We start from the raw sequence: 16432 nt of genomic DNA on the forward strand, positions 1-16432 counted from the left end.
TGAATTGCAGGTGGATAGGTGATGTGCTGCAGTTCCTGTTCCCATGCAGGATGAAGGTGTAAGCGCTCTGCTAAAGTAATACATGTGAGAGTTTCAGATCTGCAGCTTTCTCTCTCACATATTCTTCCTTGTGATCACCAGAATGGTGCTGGAACACAACACCAATGGGGGATGTGTGTGGGTTGGGTAAACGTTCAGGTCAGCACCAGAACATGTTTTGTACTCTGCTTCCTTCTACAGGGCTCTGCATGCAATGTGAACATGCAGGAGCACGAGTGGTGGTGAGCGTGCTGCCTTGGCTGCCATGTCCACCATCATAGAGCCATGGGACTCGGAATGTGCTGGATGTGGCAGCTGAGTTGGGGCGGTTTCATCAGAATTACTGTCATGCTGTTGGCTTGGGAGTGGTGATGGTGGTGATGGTGGTGATGATGAGGAGGACGCAGATGGGTGAGGATGAGCATGGAGGTTCTGCTGACCCCGATGTGGGTCTGTGGGATCCAAAGCCTCCCCATGGCTGCCACCATTCAGCTCTCACAGCAGGACTGGCCCAGCATGCTGCCCTTCCAGGCGCCGTGCAGCAGGGATGTGCTGCAGGCTGCCCAGCAGCAGGATGTCTGCTCAGTGATGGCTGTGCTCAGGGAGAAGGTCGCTCCCTGCACACCGCAATTACCGGGGCTAATTGAGGGCACCCTGCGGCAGCAGCAGGCTCAGCACAGGGCCGACACAGGACAGACACGGGGCTCTGTGCACTCAGTGAAACGGAGCCCAGTGCTTCCGAACCAATTCATTAGCATGCAGCAAAACGTGCTTCCACATCTTGGCATGTTGCCTCCTCTGAAGGGTGGCGAAGCACAATGTTATGGGTGCACCGGGTTCCTATGGAGAGAAACAGCCTCAGAATTTGGCTCAGACTTTTCATGCAGAAATTAGGGCAACGGAGCTGTGAAGGGTCTGGAGCACAAGTCTTATGTGGAAAGGCTGAGGGAGCTGGGATGGCTCAGTCTGGAGGAGGCTCAGGGAAGAGCTCATCACTCCCTACAGCTCCTGACAGGAGGTTGTGATAAGCTGGGGGTCAGCCTCTGCTCCCAGGTAACAGCAATAAGACGAGAGGTGATGGCCTCAGGTTGCCCCAGAAAACTCTCAAGTTGACTATTATGAAGCATTTCTTCTCAAAGAGCTGTCCTGGAATGGCACAGCTGCCCAGGGAGTGAAGGGTCACCGTCCCTGCGAGTGTTCCAGAACCATGGGGATGTGGCACTGAGGGACGTGGGCAGTGCACATGAGAGGGGTTAGGTTTGGGGATCCTAGGAGTCTTTTCCAACCTTAATGATTCCAGGATTCTATGATTCTATGATTTGTAGAGCGATGGGGATAACCCAGGCAGGCTGGGAGCGTGGCAGTAGCACCATGAAAACTGGCATTTTGCAGGACGCATCCAGCACTCTGCTTCTGGCAGGCTTTGCTGTGAGCACGGCAGCACTGTGAGGAAGCTGTGCCTTGCATGAGCTGCATTGTCTTAGGTCAGCTGGGGCTGGGGCTGTGTGGAGCCTCTTGTCATTTCTAAGCCACTTGCAGACCAAGAAGTAAAAAATTTCTGCAATCAGAAATGAGGAGAAAATAGATCTATTAGGTCCATTAATCTGTTACCCTTGCCAATGCAGTGTGTTCTCTCCAGAGACCTATCAAGTGCCTCGTTCAGCACAGTTTTAGCTATTCAAGTGATGCTGCTTCTGCCATGCCCCGTGGGAGACTGCTAGGAACGCTCAACAAGACAAAGGCATCTTTCCAATTTCAGCCCGTGGTTTTCATTGCTCCACCCCATCTCCCAGTGCTCGCTCATCCTTGAACCTCGTTACATGTGACCGCTGTGGTGCTCCTGCCTTCCAGGGCTGCTGGTGCCAGGCTGGAACCTTTGATTGGCTCAGCAGGGTGTGCTGGGTGAGCTTGTGGCAGCTCCCGATGCTCAGCGTTTGCCTCCTGCTGCTGCCCACAGGTTGGTCCCTGCAGGTCAGACCCCCACACTTGGGTACCAGGACCTTCAGCCCCCCCAGAACAGCCCTGTGTCCGGGCTGGGCCCAGCACTGCCAGCAGCAGTTCCTTGCTGGAAGATGGTGCTTTTCTTCCTGGTTTAACTTACATTTTTATTGCTGCTTACTTGGGAGCAGATTCTGACACCCACTTCACCACAACCTCCTCTCCGCACATACGGCCAGCAGCAGGGAGCCTACAGGGGCCATATGGTGAGGCTATGGCCTCTGCAAGGAAGTGAAATTTGGTGACAGCAGCATCTATCCAGTGATAGATATCTATTTGGTGATAGCTGCAGCGTGGGTCATGGGCTTTTGTTTCCCTCTTTTTCTTTACAGGCAAAGAAGATTAGTATTTTGGAAAAATCCAACACATGTTAATATCGTGACCTGCACGGTTACTGTCAATAGAGACGGGCTGGTGATCTTTAAAAGGAGATTTTCTCAGGGTGAAGGACAAACATGACATTAGAGTCATCAAACTCCCCATCTGACAAGGACATATAAATTGTAAATGGTCAGGGGCACAGAGATCAGGCTTGCTTTCCTCCAGATGCTTCTCCATCGGCACAGAGACTGCCACCTCTCATCTGCACCTTGTGCCGTGTGCTCCCAGGGAGAGGAACAATTAATTGCTGAGTCCTGCTGCCTGCAGGTGGGAGTGCAGAGCGGGGCTGCAAGGGTGAGGAGTCCCAGGGTCCGGTCCTGGGCTCTTTACACCCCAGGCACCCCATTGGCTCCAGTGAGTTCAGATGGCCCCAGTCGGTTTGTGTGAAACCAGTGCCACACCAGCTTGGTGAGCATCGGGAAACTGGTGCAAAGCACAGCTCCCACGGCACTGCTGTACGTCTGTGAGAACATCATGGGATTGAGAACTTTGCTGGATTGGGTCTATACAGGAACCTCATCGGATCGGCTCCGCGTGTGAATCTCATTGGATTGGTACTGTATACAAACCTCACTGGATTTGTCCTGTCTGAGCAAGAGTAAGACTGAGATGAGTTTAGTCACTGAACTGCAATTAAAAGTGAGAAGGCAATCAGCATGTATGCAGAGGCTGGGACTTGCAGAGAAAGGATGCTCGTTCCCACTGTTCTGGTGAGGAGCTTCTGCCTATGGGTGCAGCACCCTTTACGCAGGCAGAAGGAATTCAGTGAAAACCTGGGTGCTGTTCCTTGCAGGAAACCTTCAGATGTATCCCATTCAGTGAGCAGCAGCGTTCCCAAGTACTGCTGTCAGAGTTTTGAAGTTCCCCTGCCTGTAAATTAATGTGTTTGTCAGTGCTCACAGTTCCCAGTCGCTATTCAGGGCACATGGCTAAGACAGTCACAGGGAATTCCTTACAGAGAGCAAAATATTCCTTAGTTTTGTAACCCGTTCATTCACATGCTTGTTTAGACAGTCTCACGCATTCAATTAAGAACATTTACCTTTTACCTTTTAAGAATTTGTACCGGAATAACATCATGTGGATGCTCCCAGTATCCCTGAGCAACCGTCTCCAGCAGCCCCGGGTTAGATTTATGTGCGCCGGATTAAATGACCCTTTCCTGAGCAGCAAGGAATCAGCTGAGCAGGAAACAAAGAGCGGAAGGGGAGAGCAGAACTTCTGTCACCTTCTGCTCGTGCTCTGCAAACTGCAGTGTGAGGTGCAGGGAGGCAGGGCGAGCAAAGTGCACACGGCCTTGGAAGGAACAAAGCCATGCCCAGTGTCACCACTATGAAAATACTGCCTCCGTCCTCAGCGCATGTAGAAGCGTGTGCATCTTAGTGAAGCCCTGTGGATGTCCCTCTGTGTGTGTGTGTGTGTGTGTGTGTGTGCTTTCTGATGGATCACATCAGAGCGCATTGCGGCGCGCGTTGCCCGATCTGGCAGCTTACCGATGCTATCCACATTTCATTAGTAGACGTTTCTCCTCCGTGTGCATATTTACTCGAATTCCTGTTCCTACGGCAACCCAGCAGCAGCGCAGCGCCGGGAGCAGCCTGGAAAGGCAGAGCGTCGGGCGGCCGCTCCATGTTCGGATGGAGCAGCAAAGCCGGGCTCGGCCGGGCAGCGCCACAAAGGCGGCTCAGAGCAGCTCCTGCTTCCCACAGCCCGGTCACAGTCTGCCCAATTTGTGTTTATTCACGGGTACCGCAGCACTCGGGCTGTGGGAGACGACTCACTTAGCGCTGAGCTCTCACTAATTGGCTATCAGCTCAGGTAAGGGATCTTTTTTTCCTCTAATAATTACATTTTCATTTTAAAATCCCTACCAAGGGAACAGCCGGGCGATATTCACACCATTCCTATTTACAGACGCTCTCCTTGCCGATGTGGTTGCAGTTGTAAAGCACACGGAAGATCTGAATTACTGAATGGCACCGCAGCTGTTTGGAGCAGAAAATACTCTTTGAGAGAGGACACACATTGCCACTTTTATTTGCATTCCTACCCCATTTTCTTACCCAGTGTAAGCACTGCATACACCGACCAGAAGGCTGAGAGGAGATGCACACCAGCATCATTCCTTCCCCTCTATTTCGGTTTATAAATGTCCCATTTTTAGATTCACAGAGGAAAATGAAAAATAAATGTAAGTAAGAAAAAAAGACCATTTTTAAATTACAGAGAAAATCACCTCATTTAAACATGTTTTAACACTTACGGTGTTCTGATTCTTTTGCATAAAGGCACTTTGTAATCCTGGCAGCTTTGTTTTCAAACCTGTTGGCATAACGTAACGTGAGAGCAGAGAGCTGTTCTACAGCGTACATACCAACGGTTAAATCGAATTATCAGTGCACTACTAACACCTCTGCAGCACTAATTTCTACACGGATACTCCAGATGTGTTATGGACTTCAGAGGTTAAAATGTGTAGATATTTTTACGGGTGGACGTTCAAGGCATTCTTAGGGGAAGATCTCTCCAACAGGCAAAGTAAGGACAAAGGCGTCAGGAAGGCTCTGAATTAGCGGGGCAGGGAAGGAAGGGAAACCCTTCCCACCTGACCTTTCAGCACCATTTATTAACTCTGGGTTGCAAGCAACAAGTTTAACGGGGAGCTTTGTAGGGGGTGGCTGCTCTGTGTTCAGACTTCCACTGCAAAAAATATTTTGGCATCGGTCAGCTGCTTTGCAGACACCTGCACAGGGCTGTCCTCGTGCTCGAGCTGAGCTTTTGTCTCCCTTCCACCAGCGGTCCTCTCTTTGTGTCAGAGCAAAGCATGGGAATCGCACCACGCGTGACGCCTGCATGGCTGCACACACCGAGCTCGGGAGTCGTCACACAAACAGATGTGCCACAGCCCTTTGGTAAGCAATCACTGCGAGGTAATTGGCTGCATTTATCCCTTAATGTCACGAGTCTGGAGTCCAAAAATGACTACTTTTACAAAAATAACTTTCAGGTGCAAACAACAAAAGCAAACACGCTCGGGAATCTTTTAACTCCTTTTTGCTGCAGAGTGGTGGGAGATAACAGAATGCATTCTTATGCACTCGCTTCCAATGCTGTCATTTCCCTGCAAATATTAGCTGTCCCATGAATTAATTAATCCCCAGAACCCAGCAGCGGTGCGCTTTCCTCCGTGGCCCCTGCCCTGAACCCAGCAATCCTGAGCGTCCTCCCGCGCTTGTCTGGAGTGCGTTTTAATACCAAAGAACACAACAACTAAAATGCCATTCCCTGGTTTTATGAAAAAGCAATATCGGAGAGTAAATAGGGCAAATACCAACAAGGAGGGACACACAAGTTGAATCGAACAATAAAGTCAAATAATATCACTAAATGGAAGCGCGGCGGCAGTGGTGGGAGCTCTGTCGGTGAGCTTTCCAAAGCCTGCCGGTGAGGAGCGTGGGAGCACCCCGTCCTCCTTTGGAATTAGCAGCAGCAGCCAGGACTGGATTAAACGTCTTCAAAAAACTCTCCAAGCAGAGAGAAAGCGTAAAAGAGAGTGGGGGGAAAAAAAATCCAATGCATTCTTTTGCCCACCGGTAATAAGCTTACACTTGCAATAGACTTGTTAAATAATTAGAGTTAAATTGCCTCCTCTCCTACCACCACCTTTCTCAGCTTTTCGCTGCGGAGTCGCAGCCTAAAAGGGAGGAATCGGCAGAGGGAGGAATGGGGAGGAAGATGCAGGAGAGCCGTGCTCCTCTGCTGCACTGTGGGCTGCCTGTGGGCACACGGCCACGCGAGACACGGCCCACAGCTGCACACGCGTGGCACAGCCCCGCACACGCGTGCACCCCCGGCCCTGAGACAGAAGGCACTGAAAAAGGAATTGAGATTTGCAGATCTGATAATGAGCCAGTTAATGACATAAATGATACCTCAAGAACCTCACTAAACCATCCAGGTCCTACAATTTAATCTGTAATAAATACTCCTGCATCATTGCGAGATGGCTGCTCATAATGGCAAATGAAATATGCTGGTATGATAGGTACAATAAATCTGGATTTTCCTATGGTTCCCTCAGGCTAGAACAATATGTAACCAGAGTGCGCACTGTCAGGATGAGCAGATCTCAAAGCCATCATAAAATCTAAATGGGGACTAATTAGGAGGCCCTTCCCTTCTAGAGTTACTATTTCTATTGACATTTTCCATGCATGAGCCCCTCCATAACATCATAAGTCACCAAGATAAGAACTCCCTAGATTATAGGGAAAAAGCTTTAATGGAGAAGTTGAACTCAAAGGCGATGCATAAATTTTCCTTCTGATACCACGGCAAGTCTGTGTTCTCTACTTTCTTTACAAACTTTCCTCCCTGGGCCCAGCTGTGGTTCCGCCATCCCCATCACCGCAGCGCTGCCCAGGGCTGGGGGATGTGTGCCTGCAGGGTTCCCCCAGGCACCACCGGGGCCTCCATGCCCAGGACAGGAGCACCAGACCCCCACTTGTGCTCAGCCCTGCATATGGAGCTCCAGCGTCGCAGGGCTGCTCCCAGCCCAGGCTGAGACATGCGTACAAGCCGAGATTTATTGGCTGTTTACAGCAGGCTTTACATTTAATTTCCCCTTGTCACTTGCACACAAGTAATTGCCCTGGTGTGTATGTGCGGATTCCTGTTTGCTGGAGGTGCGGGCACATGTCCTTGCTGCTGCCCTGATAATGGCCTCCGGCTTGGCCTCCAGCCCGAGAGTCTGGGAATCGTCCCAGCACTGCAGTGCGAGATGTGGTCGTGTTACTGGGGTGAACCACGCCATGCTGTGCCACAGTGTGTCATGAAATGCCACGCTGTGCCGTGCCACGTCTTGTCATTCCATGCCATGAGGCACCACAAAGTGCCATGCTGTGCTGTGCTGCGCTCTGCCATGCCATGAGGTGCCATGCTGTGCCATACCGTGCCATGCTGTGCCGTGCCATGGAGTCATAAACTGCCAGGTCATGGCATGTCATGCAGTGCACTGCCATGAAGTGCTATCCTATGCCATCAAGTGCCATGAAATGCATCCCCTGCCATGCCATGCCAGCAGGAGCACAAGCCCATACAGTCATCATGGGCAGAGCAGCTGTTGCTGCTTTTTAATGGAAAGCACAGTCCGACGGCACAGTCGCAGCAGCTGCAGTTGCACAGAATTGTTGGTGCAAACCATTGATAGCTGCCATCATTAAAGTGAGCAACTCCACTAATTCAAACTGACCGTACCACTGGGATAAATGGATTGAAAACTCAAAGTCTGGCAGCTCTGGAAACCTGGTGAGGGCAGTGGGGGTTGGAGGCGCCCATCCCAGCACCCCTGGGCCTGGCAGCATTGGAGTATCAGCTGCCGTGCCCCCAGCGCTGCTCACACAGGGCTGCACGTGCTTTGGGCGTGCAGGATCCAGAGATGTGATGTGCTTCTTCAGGATGTCTATTTCTGTGAATTAGCAAGAAAATAGGAGAACGTGATCTGCGCCGAGCATATCATCTGCAACCTATTCTTCTGTAGCCTCAAAAAATACATTAAAAGAATTTGTGTGAGCTTTTACAAATATTTTCCCCTTGCATGCATAAAACAATTAAGCAAATACTCTGAGAAAGAAACGCAGCAAAGTAAGTTGCGTCGTGTAGAACACACAATAGCTCCTGCCTTCGGTGGCATTTACCTTTACTCACGAGGGCAGAGCTAGCACTGCAAACTCGCACTCCCTCCCCTCTCCTGAAGGACGCTGTCAGGAAGGCCCCACGGCCCCGTGCCGGTGCTCTGGTCGCTGCTCACCCTGCCATTGTGGGAGCAGGCGCTGCCTGGTGCTCCCATTGTTCCCATGCAGTCAGCTGAGCCTGCATGCGGCGGTGTTAAAATGCAATTCTGCCGGAGCTGCGACCCGATGGGAATGCTGGACTTCGCAGTGTGATTATCTTTGATCTTTGAATGCACATTATATTTTTGAAAATTACTGACATGGGTAAACAAACATTTTCTCAAAAACAGCATTCCTGGAGGATGAGTCTAAATACCCTTTTCTCAACTTTGTGTTTACACAGAGTTATACAGGGGAAATGAGCCTTCAGAGAATTATTAGAGGGCAAACGAGAAGCGGCCAAGTTTATGAAAAAATAGCACAAAAATGACTGAGAGGATAGAGATCTATATCCTAAAGTCAACTTCAGTTCCATTTCATTTTTTTAAAGGAAAATCACCGCTGGCTGAGATGCACTCTGTGTTTCCTACCAGGGCTTTGCAGAGGGGAGGAGCGGCTCTCCGTCCCCCAGAAGCACAAAGGGGCCCCTCTGCCGTTTGCTGGAGATGGACCTCGTGTTGGGCTCTGGCTCAGCTTGTGTCTATGGGGAAGTGGGGTTCAGCTGAAGCACGAGCAGCTGCTTAACGAGAATTTCCTAAGAGAAAGTGTGCCAATGCAGCAGAGCGTGTGAATAAATGAGTGCGAGAGGAGTGGCACAGGGAGGGCTGCACGGTGCCGGCCGTGCCAGCAGCACCAGGAGGGAAGGCCAGCCTTGCATACACAGCACAGCCATTGCCGTGTGCTCATCTTGAGGTTCCCATCTGAGCGCATAAGGATGCTCCCAAAAAGTGGGGTTGGTAATCACATACAGTGTTCCCACGGCAGAGGCAGAGCTGTTTTTCCAAAGTTCTGCTGAGATACACTGAAATGACGGTGTTTAAGAGATAAACACCCACTGAAAGGCCGTGAATTCAGGGAAATGGGAAAAAAAATACATTTAGATTTTAACACTACATTAATTCTTGTCAAAGAGCTGTTGCGTTTAAATGGACCTATGGCCATGCACTGTAAGAGGAGCCAGCAAGGAGCAGCACCCTCACACACTAGGTGTATCACCGGTACTGAGGCGGCTGCTTGGGCCCTTTGCTTCAATATTTGAGCCATCAGCTTGTGTTGTGCAGATGGGGATGAGTGGGAGTGGGTTTGTTCACCAGAGCAAAGTAATTCAAAACCCAGCCAAACAATTAGGAAAATTTGCTCAGCACCTCCTTCCTTCTGGTTTGTGCTGGTTCTCCCACCGTGTGGGGTGGAAGAGTGGAATGGCTGGGTGAGGGGGGCACAGCCACACACCATGGGATTGCCTGGGGCCACCCCACAGTGCCAGCATGGCCTCACCAGGGAAGAATGATTTATCAGCAGATATAAATCAAAATGACTGTTTAGCAGCACTGATTAGCTCGAGATGAGTACTTGTGGAAGCACAACAGCATCTAAACATGACATATCTGTCTCGGCTACCGCGGCATGGCGTGTCTCGTTTAGTCCGTGTGCCCATCTGTGTGTGCCCTTTAGTGCCTGTAAAGATTTAAAATTGGAAAGAGAAGAATTTTATCTCCTGTTGAGGACGATCCCATTACACACACACCAGATCTGCAATCCGGAGGGTGTAATTCAGGCACACAGGACGCGGCTCCGCGGACACGGCCATACATCACCTCAGCACGGCCGCCATGCGGAGCATCCCCTGCTCACACCTCCCCTCCGCCCTTCCCCAGGAGCTGTGAGCGAACAAACCAGTTGCACATCTGCACTGAGCATGAATCCTGAAGGCACGAGCGGAAACAAAAAGGTCGGTTCCTTCAGAGCCCCCAGCTCCGTGTGCACGGTGCCAGCCCATTGCCCACCAGTACTGCGGGGGCTGCAGTGGGGGCTGTGGGGCTGCGTGCTGCTGCTGCCCTGGAGAAGGCTGCAGAGACCCTGCTGGCGTGCATCGCCGTTGGAAACAAGAGGGGGAATGGGTGTTGCTTAGCAATGCGCTACGGCACGCTCCAGTCCTGGGGAACGGGCAAAGCGCTGTCAGAAACCCCAGCATTATTATTACTATTATGGCAAGAGCACCCAGATGCACGCGGCGCTTTGCAGACAAAAGTAATTGATGGTCCTCAGCTTGTGGAGCTGCAGTAGCACAGGATGCTGCCCCAGGCAGCAGTGGGCGCAGGCTGTAGAGCAGAACAGCGCAGCATGGCCCCTTTTGGCCTTCTCCCTGCACCCACTGATGGCATGGGAAGATTCTAAGGAGTGAGCGCTGCCAAACTGCACCTTGCATCTCTGTGTCAAGCTGCCGAAGCTGCAGCACAGCCACTGGTGCACGGTGTTGCTCTGAGCCGGTGTGTACCTGACTGCTTTGTTACCAGGTCAGCTGTCACATCCATAGGAGCAGTGACACATTCTGAAGGACTCAATAACACCTGTTGTGTGTGGGGAGGTATCCTGTATCCTGCAGGCTGCCTGCCGGCTGCGTGAGATGGATTTTTCCTTCTCGTGTGGACGCTCTGATGTACACACAGACACCTTGCTTCCAAAGGCAGACGCACGGCTGCTGTCGCACCAGAGCAGCCCTGGTAGTGGATCACTGTGCTGCTCTGAGCATCTCCAGCTCTGGGACCCAAACATAACATGAGCACTTGATCCGGCACACATTTCAGATAACAGGAAGCTTCCTGCAGCTTTTAATGAGTTCTGAACTGGGTCCCAGGTTGTTGCTGTGCTGTTTTGTGAAATTACTGAGATTTATGTCCAGCTATTTAACATCAGCCTGAAAAAACACCCCAAAGCCTCACCCACATTGCTCAGCAGTGTATCATGCTCGCCAGCCAAAGATTTTAATCTTTTATCTTGTTCGGTTTTTTTTCCCTTTGCACTGATATTTTTTTTCCTAACTAGGCCAACTCAGCACAAGGTTTTGGAGGCACCTGGCAGAGCATCACGCATCAGCTGCAGGCAGGCCGTGGCTTCCAGGAGGTCAGACGGTGAGCGGCGCAGGGCAGCCCTCCCCACTGGGGTCCAGCAGTGCCCACCCCCAGCTGGAGCCGCCGCGGCGGGGCTGTGCTGTGCCCAGGAGCTCCGAGCCGATCGTTTTAATACCAGAGCAACACCAAAGGGGGTCAAGTAAATAAATATGCATGCCTCACTAGTTCAAAATAATAAAATTCCAATGTGTGCAAGCCTGCTTGTTGAACATATGTTTGCGGCACGGCTAAGCCATCTGGCTCAATGTCAAGCATTTACACCAACTGCAGTCTTACACTACCTGACAGCAGAAAAGCTTTATTCCCCTGGTGTTTGGGCACAAATGGAGAAATATTATTGAAATGATTATCTGCATCAAGACTCAGATTTGGTTTGACATTTAGCTGGCTCTGTTTAATCCAAAGGGTTGTCTGAATGAATAAAGAGAAGGGTTCCTCCAGAAGATGCTGCGAGCGGCCGGGGAGAGCCAAATGATTAATGAGAGCCGGAGCCAGGCACACCCTGCCCACCTCCACCCGCATGGGGAATGAGGACGCACCGCAGCCCGGTGGGATGCACACAGCCACACTTCTGGACCTGCGGGAACCGGAAGGGATGGCCGTGCTCCTCCCAGGGAAGGAGAGCTCCGCATCCCAGGTAAACCCACCTCTGAGAAGTCCCAGGGCATCCCTGAATGAAAGCTGGTGCACAGGAGAGCACAGCGTCCCGTGCCGTGCAGATGGCCCATTGCAGGGCTGCAGTGGGTCCATCCCGGCGTCTTTGTAGAAAGGTGTTCTGTGACACGGGAACAAAGGAAGAGAGACACAAGTGTGAAGTTTGGAGCAAGTTAATAAAAAGCAAGTGGGAGCGGGATTTGTTTGAACTCACGGGGCTCACACTGACAAAGACAGATCTATCCGAGGAATCGGGCGTGCTACATCTGAAAATAAAATGGGATGGAGCTGCAGAGCACGGGGTGGTGAGCAGCGTTACGGCCCAGAGAGCCGCTCTGCCTGGGAGTGCTGAGCAAAGAGCCCTCCCTCCCCCTGGGAATGCACTGTACCATTTTTTCCCTTTTTCTTTACATTTCCACTTCCGATCGCTGATTCGGATTTAAAATTAATTTGGTGATTTGAGTTTAATAAGAATGTTAGACATGATTTCCTTCTCACTCTTACTTTTAATTAACTTTTTAATTGAGATTTAAATGAATTCTAATGAACAGAATTGGTCGCCTGATGGATTTGTTGCAGCGGCGTGGTGAGGGATCAGCATGCTGGCAGCAGCGTGATGTATCGCTCTGTGATGTCAAACAGCTACAGGTTAATTTTTTGGCAGGGGTTACTGAATGTCGGCTGAAAACAATAATTTATTTTTGATTTATTAGTAAACAGTTCCTCAGAGGCACACGGCCCGTGGTTCTTAAGCACACTGTGTTTATGCCCAGCCACCTCTGCCAGCCATCAGAGTGGGACAGCGATGTGGGCTGCTGGTATTGCCCATGGATACTGGGACCTCCAACCCACTGTCCTGCACATGGGGCTCTGGTTCAGATGGGATGACCCCATTGTGGCTTTCTGAAATAAATCCCTTTGAAAACCCCTTGGTTCTCCTGTTAAGAACACTGAGCAGATGAGGGCACACACTGTGGCAAAGTTGAGCACAAGCTGTGATTTCTCAGGGCACAAAAGGTCCCTTTTCATAGAATCACAGAACAGCCTGGGTTGCAAAGGCCCACAGTGCTCATCTCATTTCAACCCCCTGCTGTGTGCAGGTCTCCAACCAGCAGCCCAGGCTGCCCAGAGCCACATCCAGCCTGGCCTTGACTGCCTGCAGGGATGGGGCATCCACAGCCTCCTTGGGCAACCTGTTCCAGTGTCTCACCACCCTCTGAGTTTTCCCCCGCTGTGACCCAGACAGCAAAAACGAACATTTCTGAAAGAAAATGACCAGTGTGTGATTAATTGCAAGCTCACAGAATTTGCGGCTTCAAGAGTAAATCAGCTGCTAAGAAGTGCTAACTTGCTAAAACGTAAACTAATTTTAGTCTCCAGATATTAAAATATAATCCATCTTCCTCCTCTGTGGGGAAGAGCTAATTACAAACTGTGACTGGCAGAAGGGAAATAGAATCATGGCATTACCCCACTGTGCCCACAGAGCCACGTCCCTTCGTGTTGGCAAACTGGGGCAGCTCTACCAAGAGCTGGGACAGCCCCTTCTGCTCATCCCATGCACTACAACAGCCTGAGCCCCGCAGCAGGTGTAAATCAGCAGCACTGGGCCTCCACTGGTGTAACTGCAAAGCTTTCGAGAAATTACTGCCGTCAGAGCATAAAGCAGGATGTATGGAAAAGGAGAATGGGGACGGTGTGAAAAAATGGGATGGGAGAGAGAAATATTACCTGCAGTGCCCCAAATGGTTTGAAAGACAGGGTGCTGCAGAACTGAAAGAATCCAGCTTAAAAGTTTCGTTCTGTGGACTGTAAGCAATTTGTGGGAAATGCCATTCAAAGTCTTGCCCTTTTTTCCCCAAACACCACGCACTCAGCAGGTGAGGGGCATCCCTGGAAGGCACCCAAAGACCCGCACTTACTGCAAGGGATCCCTGCGTGCCACCTCCCTGTGCCAATTCTCAGGCCTCCCATCATGGCACCTCGCTCCTCGTGGTACCCAAGGAGAACAAACCAGCATGTTGAGGTGGAGGTGAAAGCTGTCGGTGCCCCTTGACGTCCCCCGTCCAGAAGCAGTGGCTTTTTTTTTTCAAATGTAAGATAATGAAATTCATCATTTGCTGCAACGTGTTCCGTTTGGAGCGTTTCGTACATCACAACCTCAAGATTAAGGAGAGAGCCTTTCTCAAGCGCAGTTTAATTTTGTTTTCAACTTCCTAGGCTTCTGTTAACACCTTTTCTGTAATCAGTACAGTATCTTTCAGTTAATTAGTTCTGGAGAAGAATTACCAGTGTGAGGAGTGCCCCTTCCATTCAGCAGACCGAGCGGCATCTGATGCAGATAAAAAGGACCACTGGAGGCTTCTTTAGTGAGAGAGATGTTAGATATCACTCAGACACCTCTTCAAAGCGTTTATCCCTCCTCCAGCCCTGCGAGCAGGGAGGCCCACGTTGGCTGCACGAAGCACACATCCTAATAGCAGCTCCCTCCATCATTGCCCAGCTCCCGGCGCGGTGCTGCACGGCTCTGCCCGGCTGCAGCAAACAGCTGTGTGGCACTGCTGAGAAGTGCAGAAAGCTGAGCCCATTTCCAGCATTTCTGTAAAGCCCTGTCTCCAAATTCAGGTCTTTTCCAATCGTTTTGTTGGAAAGCTGTCCAGAGGCATCCAACTGTACAGTGCTGTGCGTTTGTTGCACGATGCTGTAGAAGGTCCTGCGAAGCCTCCTATGGAACTGAGCCGAACGTTGGGTCTGTACAGACCCACGGTGGGCTGAAATGTCTGAAATGCATCCTGCCATCGGGCTGCTGGGAAAGGCTGTGTGCTGGCAAAGCCTGAGGTCCCACACCGGGACCCACTCTCAGCTTCCATTTCAGCGACTGAAGGATTGGCCCTGAGTGAGTGATGTCCGCAGATCCTATCTGACCCTCCACGTGTTTATGTACATCAGTATATTCTAGCATACAAAAGCTGTCCCCATTGAACTTCCACAACATCTCTTTGACTCACTGTCAAGCTCAATAGTGTCAGAGATCAATCAGCAGTGCATAAATTTCCCTTCCAAGAAGAGCAATGCATAGGACGACAAGTGTCCTGCTCTGAGTGTCCATCAGCAGAGCACAGCAGTCAGCATTCCTTATGCCTGCCAACCCACTGCAGCCAAAGCTGGGTTCAGCACAGCCTGGTCTCAATGGAAATCATGTATGTAAAATAACAAATTTTACTTCTCTTTTTTTACTATAAACCCCAGATACAGCAGTACTTAATTTGTCTCTTTCTGGAGAGCTGGTGTTTGTCAGTGTGATTGTGGATGCCCCATCCCTGCAGGCATTCAAGGCCAGGCTGGATGTGGCTCTGGGCAGCCTGGGCTGCTGGTTGGAGACCTGCACACAGCAGGGGGTTGGAACTGGATGGGCACTGTGCTCCTTTTCAACCCAGGCCATTCTGTGATTCTATGATTACCTTCAACTTTCCTTGTTTGCATGAAAGGTTCTTTCGACACTGGCAGTGTTGAATAGTGAGGGCTAAAGCAATTCAGCTCCCAGGTGCCAAAGGTCCAGCAGCACTTTGTAGCCCTGCTCTGGCTACAAAGGTCTGTGAGCACAGTATTCCAGACCTGAGGGTGTTGTGACAGCTGGGCTGCTCCCAGCAGCAGCACTCAGTGCTACGGGTGTCTCTGATGTTTGTCACAGCATCTTGTGCTGGGAGTTTGGAAGATAATTTTTTTAACATACTTTTCTGCCATGCCAGGAGAAGAGAGGCTGGAGATGAGCAGAGTCTGACACAACAGGATTTATCTTCAAAAAACAAACAAACAAGCAAACAGAAAAGCATCCCCATGTCATTATTGAAAAAGAATATGAGGAAGGCTCCTGGTTTTTCCTTCAGCAGCACAGAAAGCGTTGGCTGCCTCTGGGTGGGCTCAGCCTGCCCTGGTTCCTCACCAGGAGGGTTTCCTCCTGCACACACCACCTTTTTTTCCTTCTCCTTCCTTTTAGCGCTGCTCTGTAACTACTTACATGATATCATCTGCCGAGGTCTTTCGAATTTCTGCCCTGCGCTATAGACAAAGAATTCTTCTCAATTAATGTGTTTTGAGAGGTTTCTGTCACAGGAACGTAATTAACTCTTTGCTGGCCTGGCTAATTTCTGCATTTTAAAAAGTAGCCTGATAATGACAAAAGTGGAGCACTCAATCCACAGGATAGCCATTAACTGCACTCAGTTATTGTGCGGTCTCAATTCAGACCACAATTACTGTCAGAGGATTGCGCTGGAAGCGGCTTCTTGTACGCAAACAAGAACGCTATTCATTAAAGGCCACTTGCAATAAAATACAATCTATGTTTTTAATGAATATTTGAGAAAGAAAATACAATCTTGGGTTCAGAAACCCGCAATACAGTTATTATTCTTTTAATAACAGACTTCCTCAGGTACGGCCGCTGACAGATGCCGGCGAGGAGCAGAAATGCGATGTTTGTTGGGAGAGCCTTGGGTGCAGAAGTGGGAAGCGGCACACGGAGCCCTGAGCCGGCGGTCAGGAAGGTTTTCCCGAGCC

At 50.5% G+C, this 16432-nt stretch overlaps 1 protein-coding gene across 1 annotated transcript; it reads left to right on the top strand.

Moving 5' to 3' along the window:
- The first annotated feature begins 410 nt into the window (after window positions 1-410).
- LOC104911853 lies at window positions 411-11439 on the top strand. Its single transcript, XM_010714078.3, has 4 exons — window positions 411-485; window positions 3938-4236; window positions 5215-5330; window positions 11133-11439. The coding sequence occupies exons 1-4, from the start codon at window positions 411-413 to the stop codon at window positions 11363-11365; spliced, it is 723 nt and encodes a 240-aa protein (XP_010712380.1). The 3' UTR covers window positions 11366-11439.
- The last annotated feature ends 4993 nt before the right edge of the window (window positions 11440-16432 follow it).

This window comes from Meleagris gallopavo, chromosome 7 (genome assembly GCF_000146605.3).
Source record: "Meleagris gallopavo isolate NT-WF06-2002-E0010 breed Aviagen turkey brand Nicholas breeding stock chromosome 7, Turkey_5.1, whole genome shotgun sequence".
NCBI classification, from domain to species: Eukaryota; Metazoa; Chordata; class Aves; order Galliformes; family Phasianidae; genus Meleagris; species Meleagris gallopavo.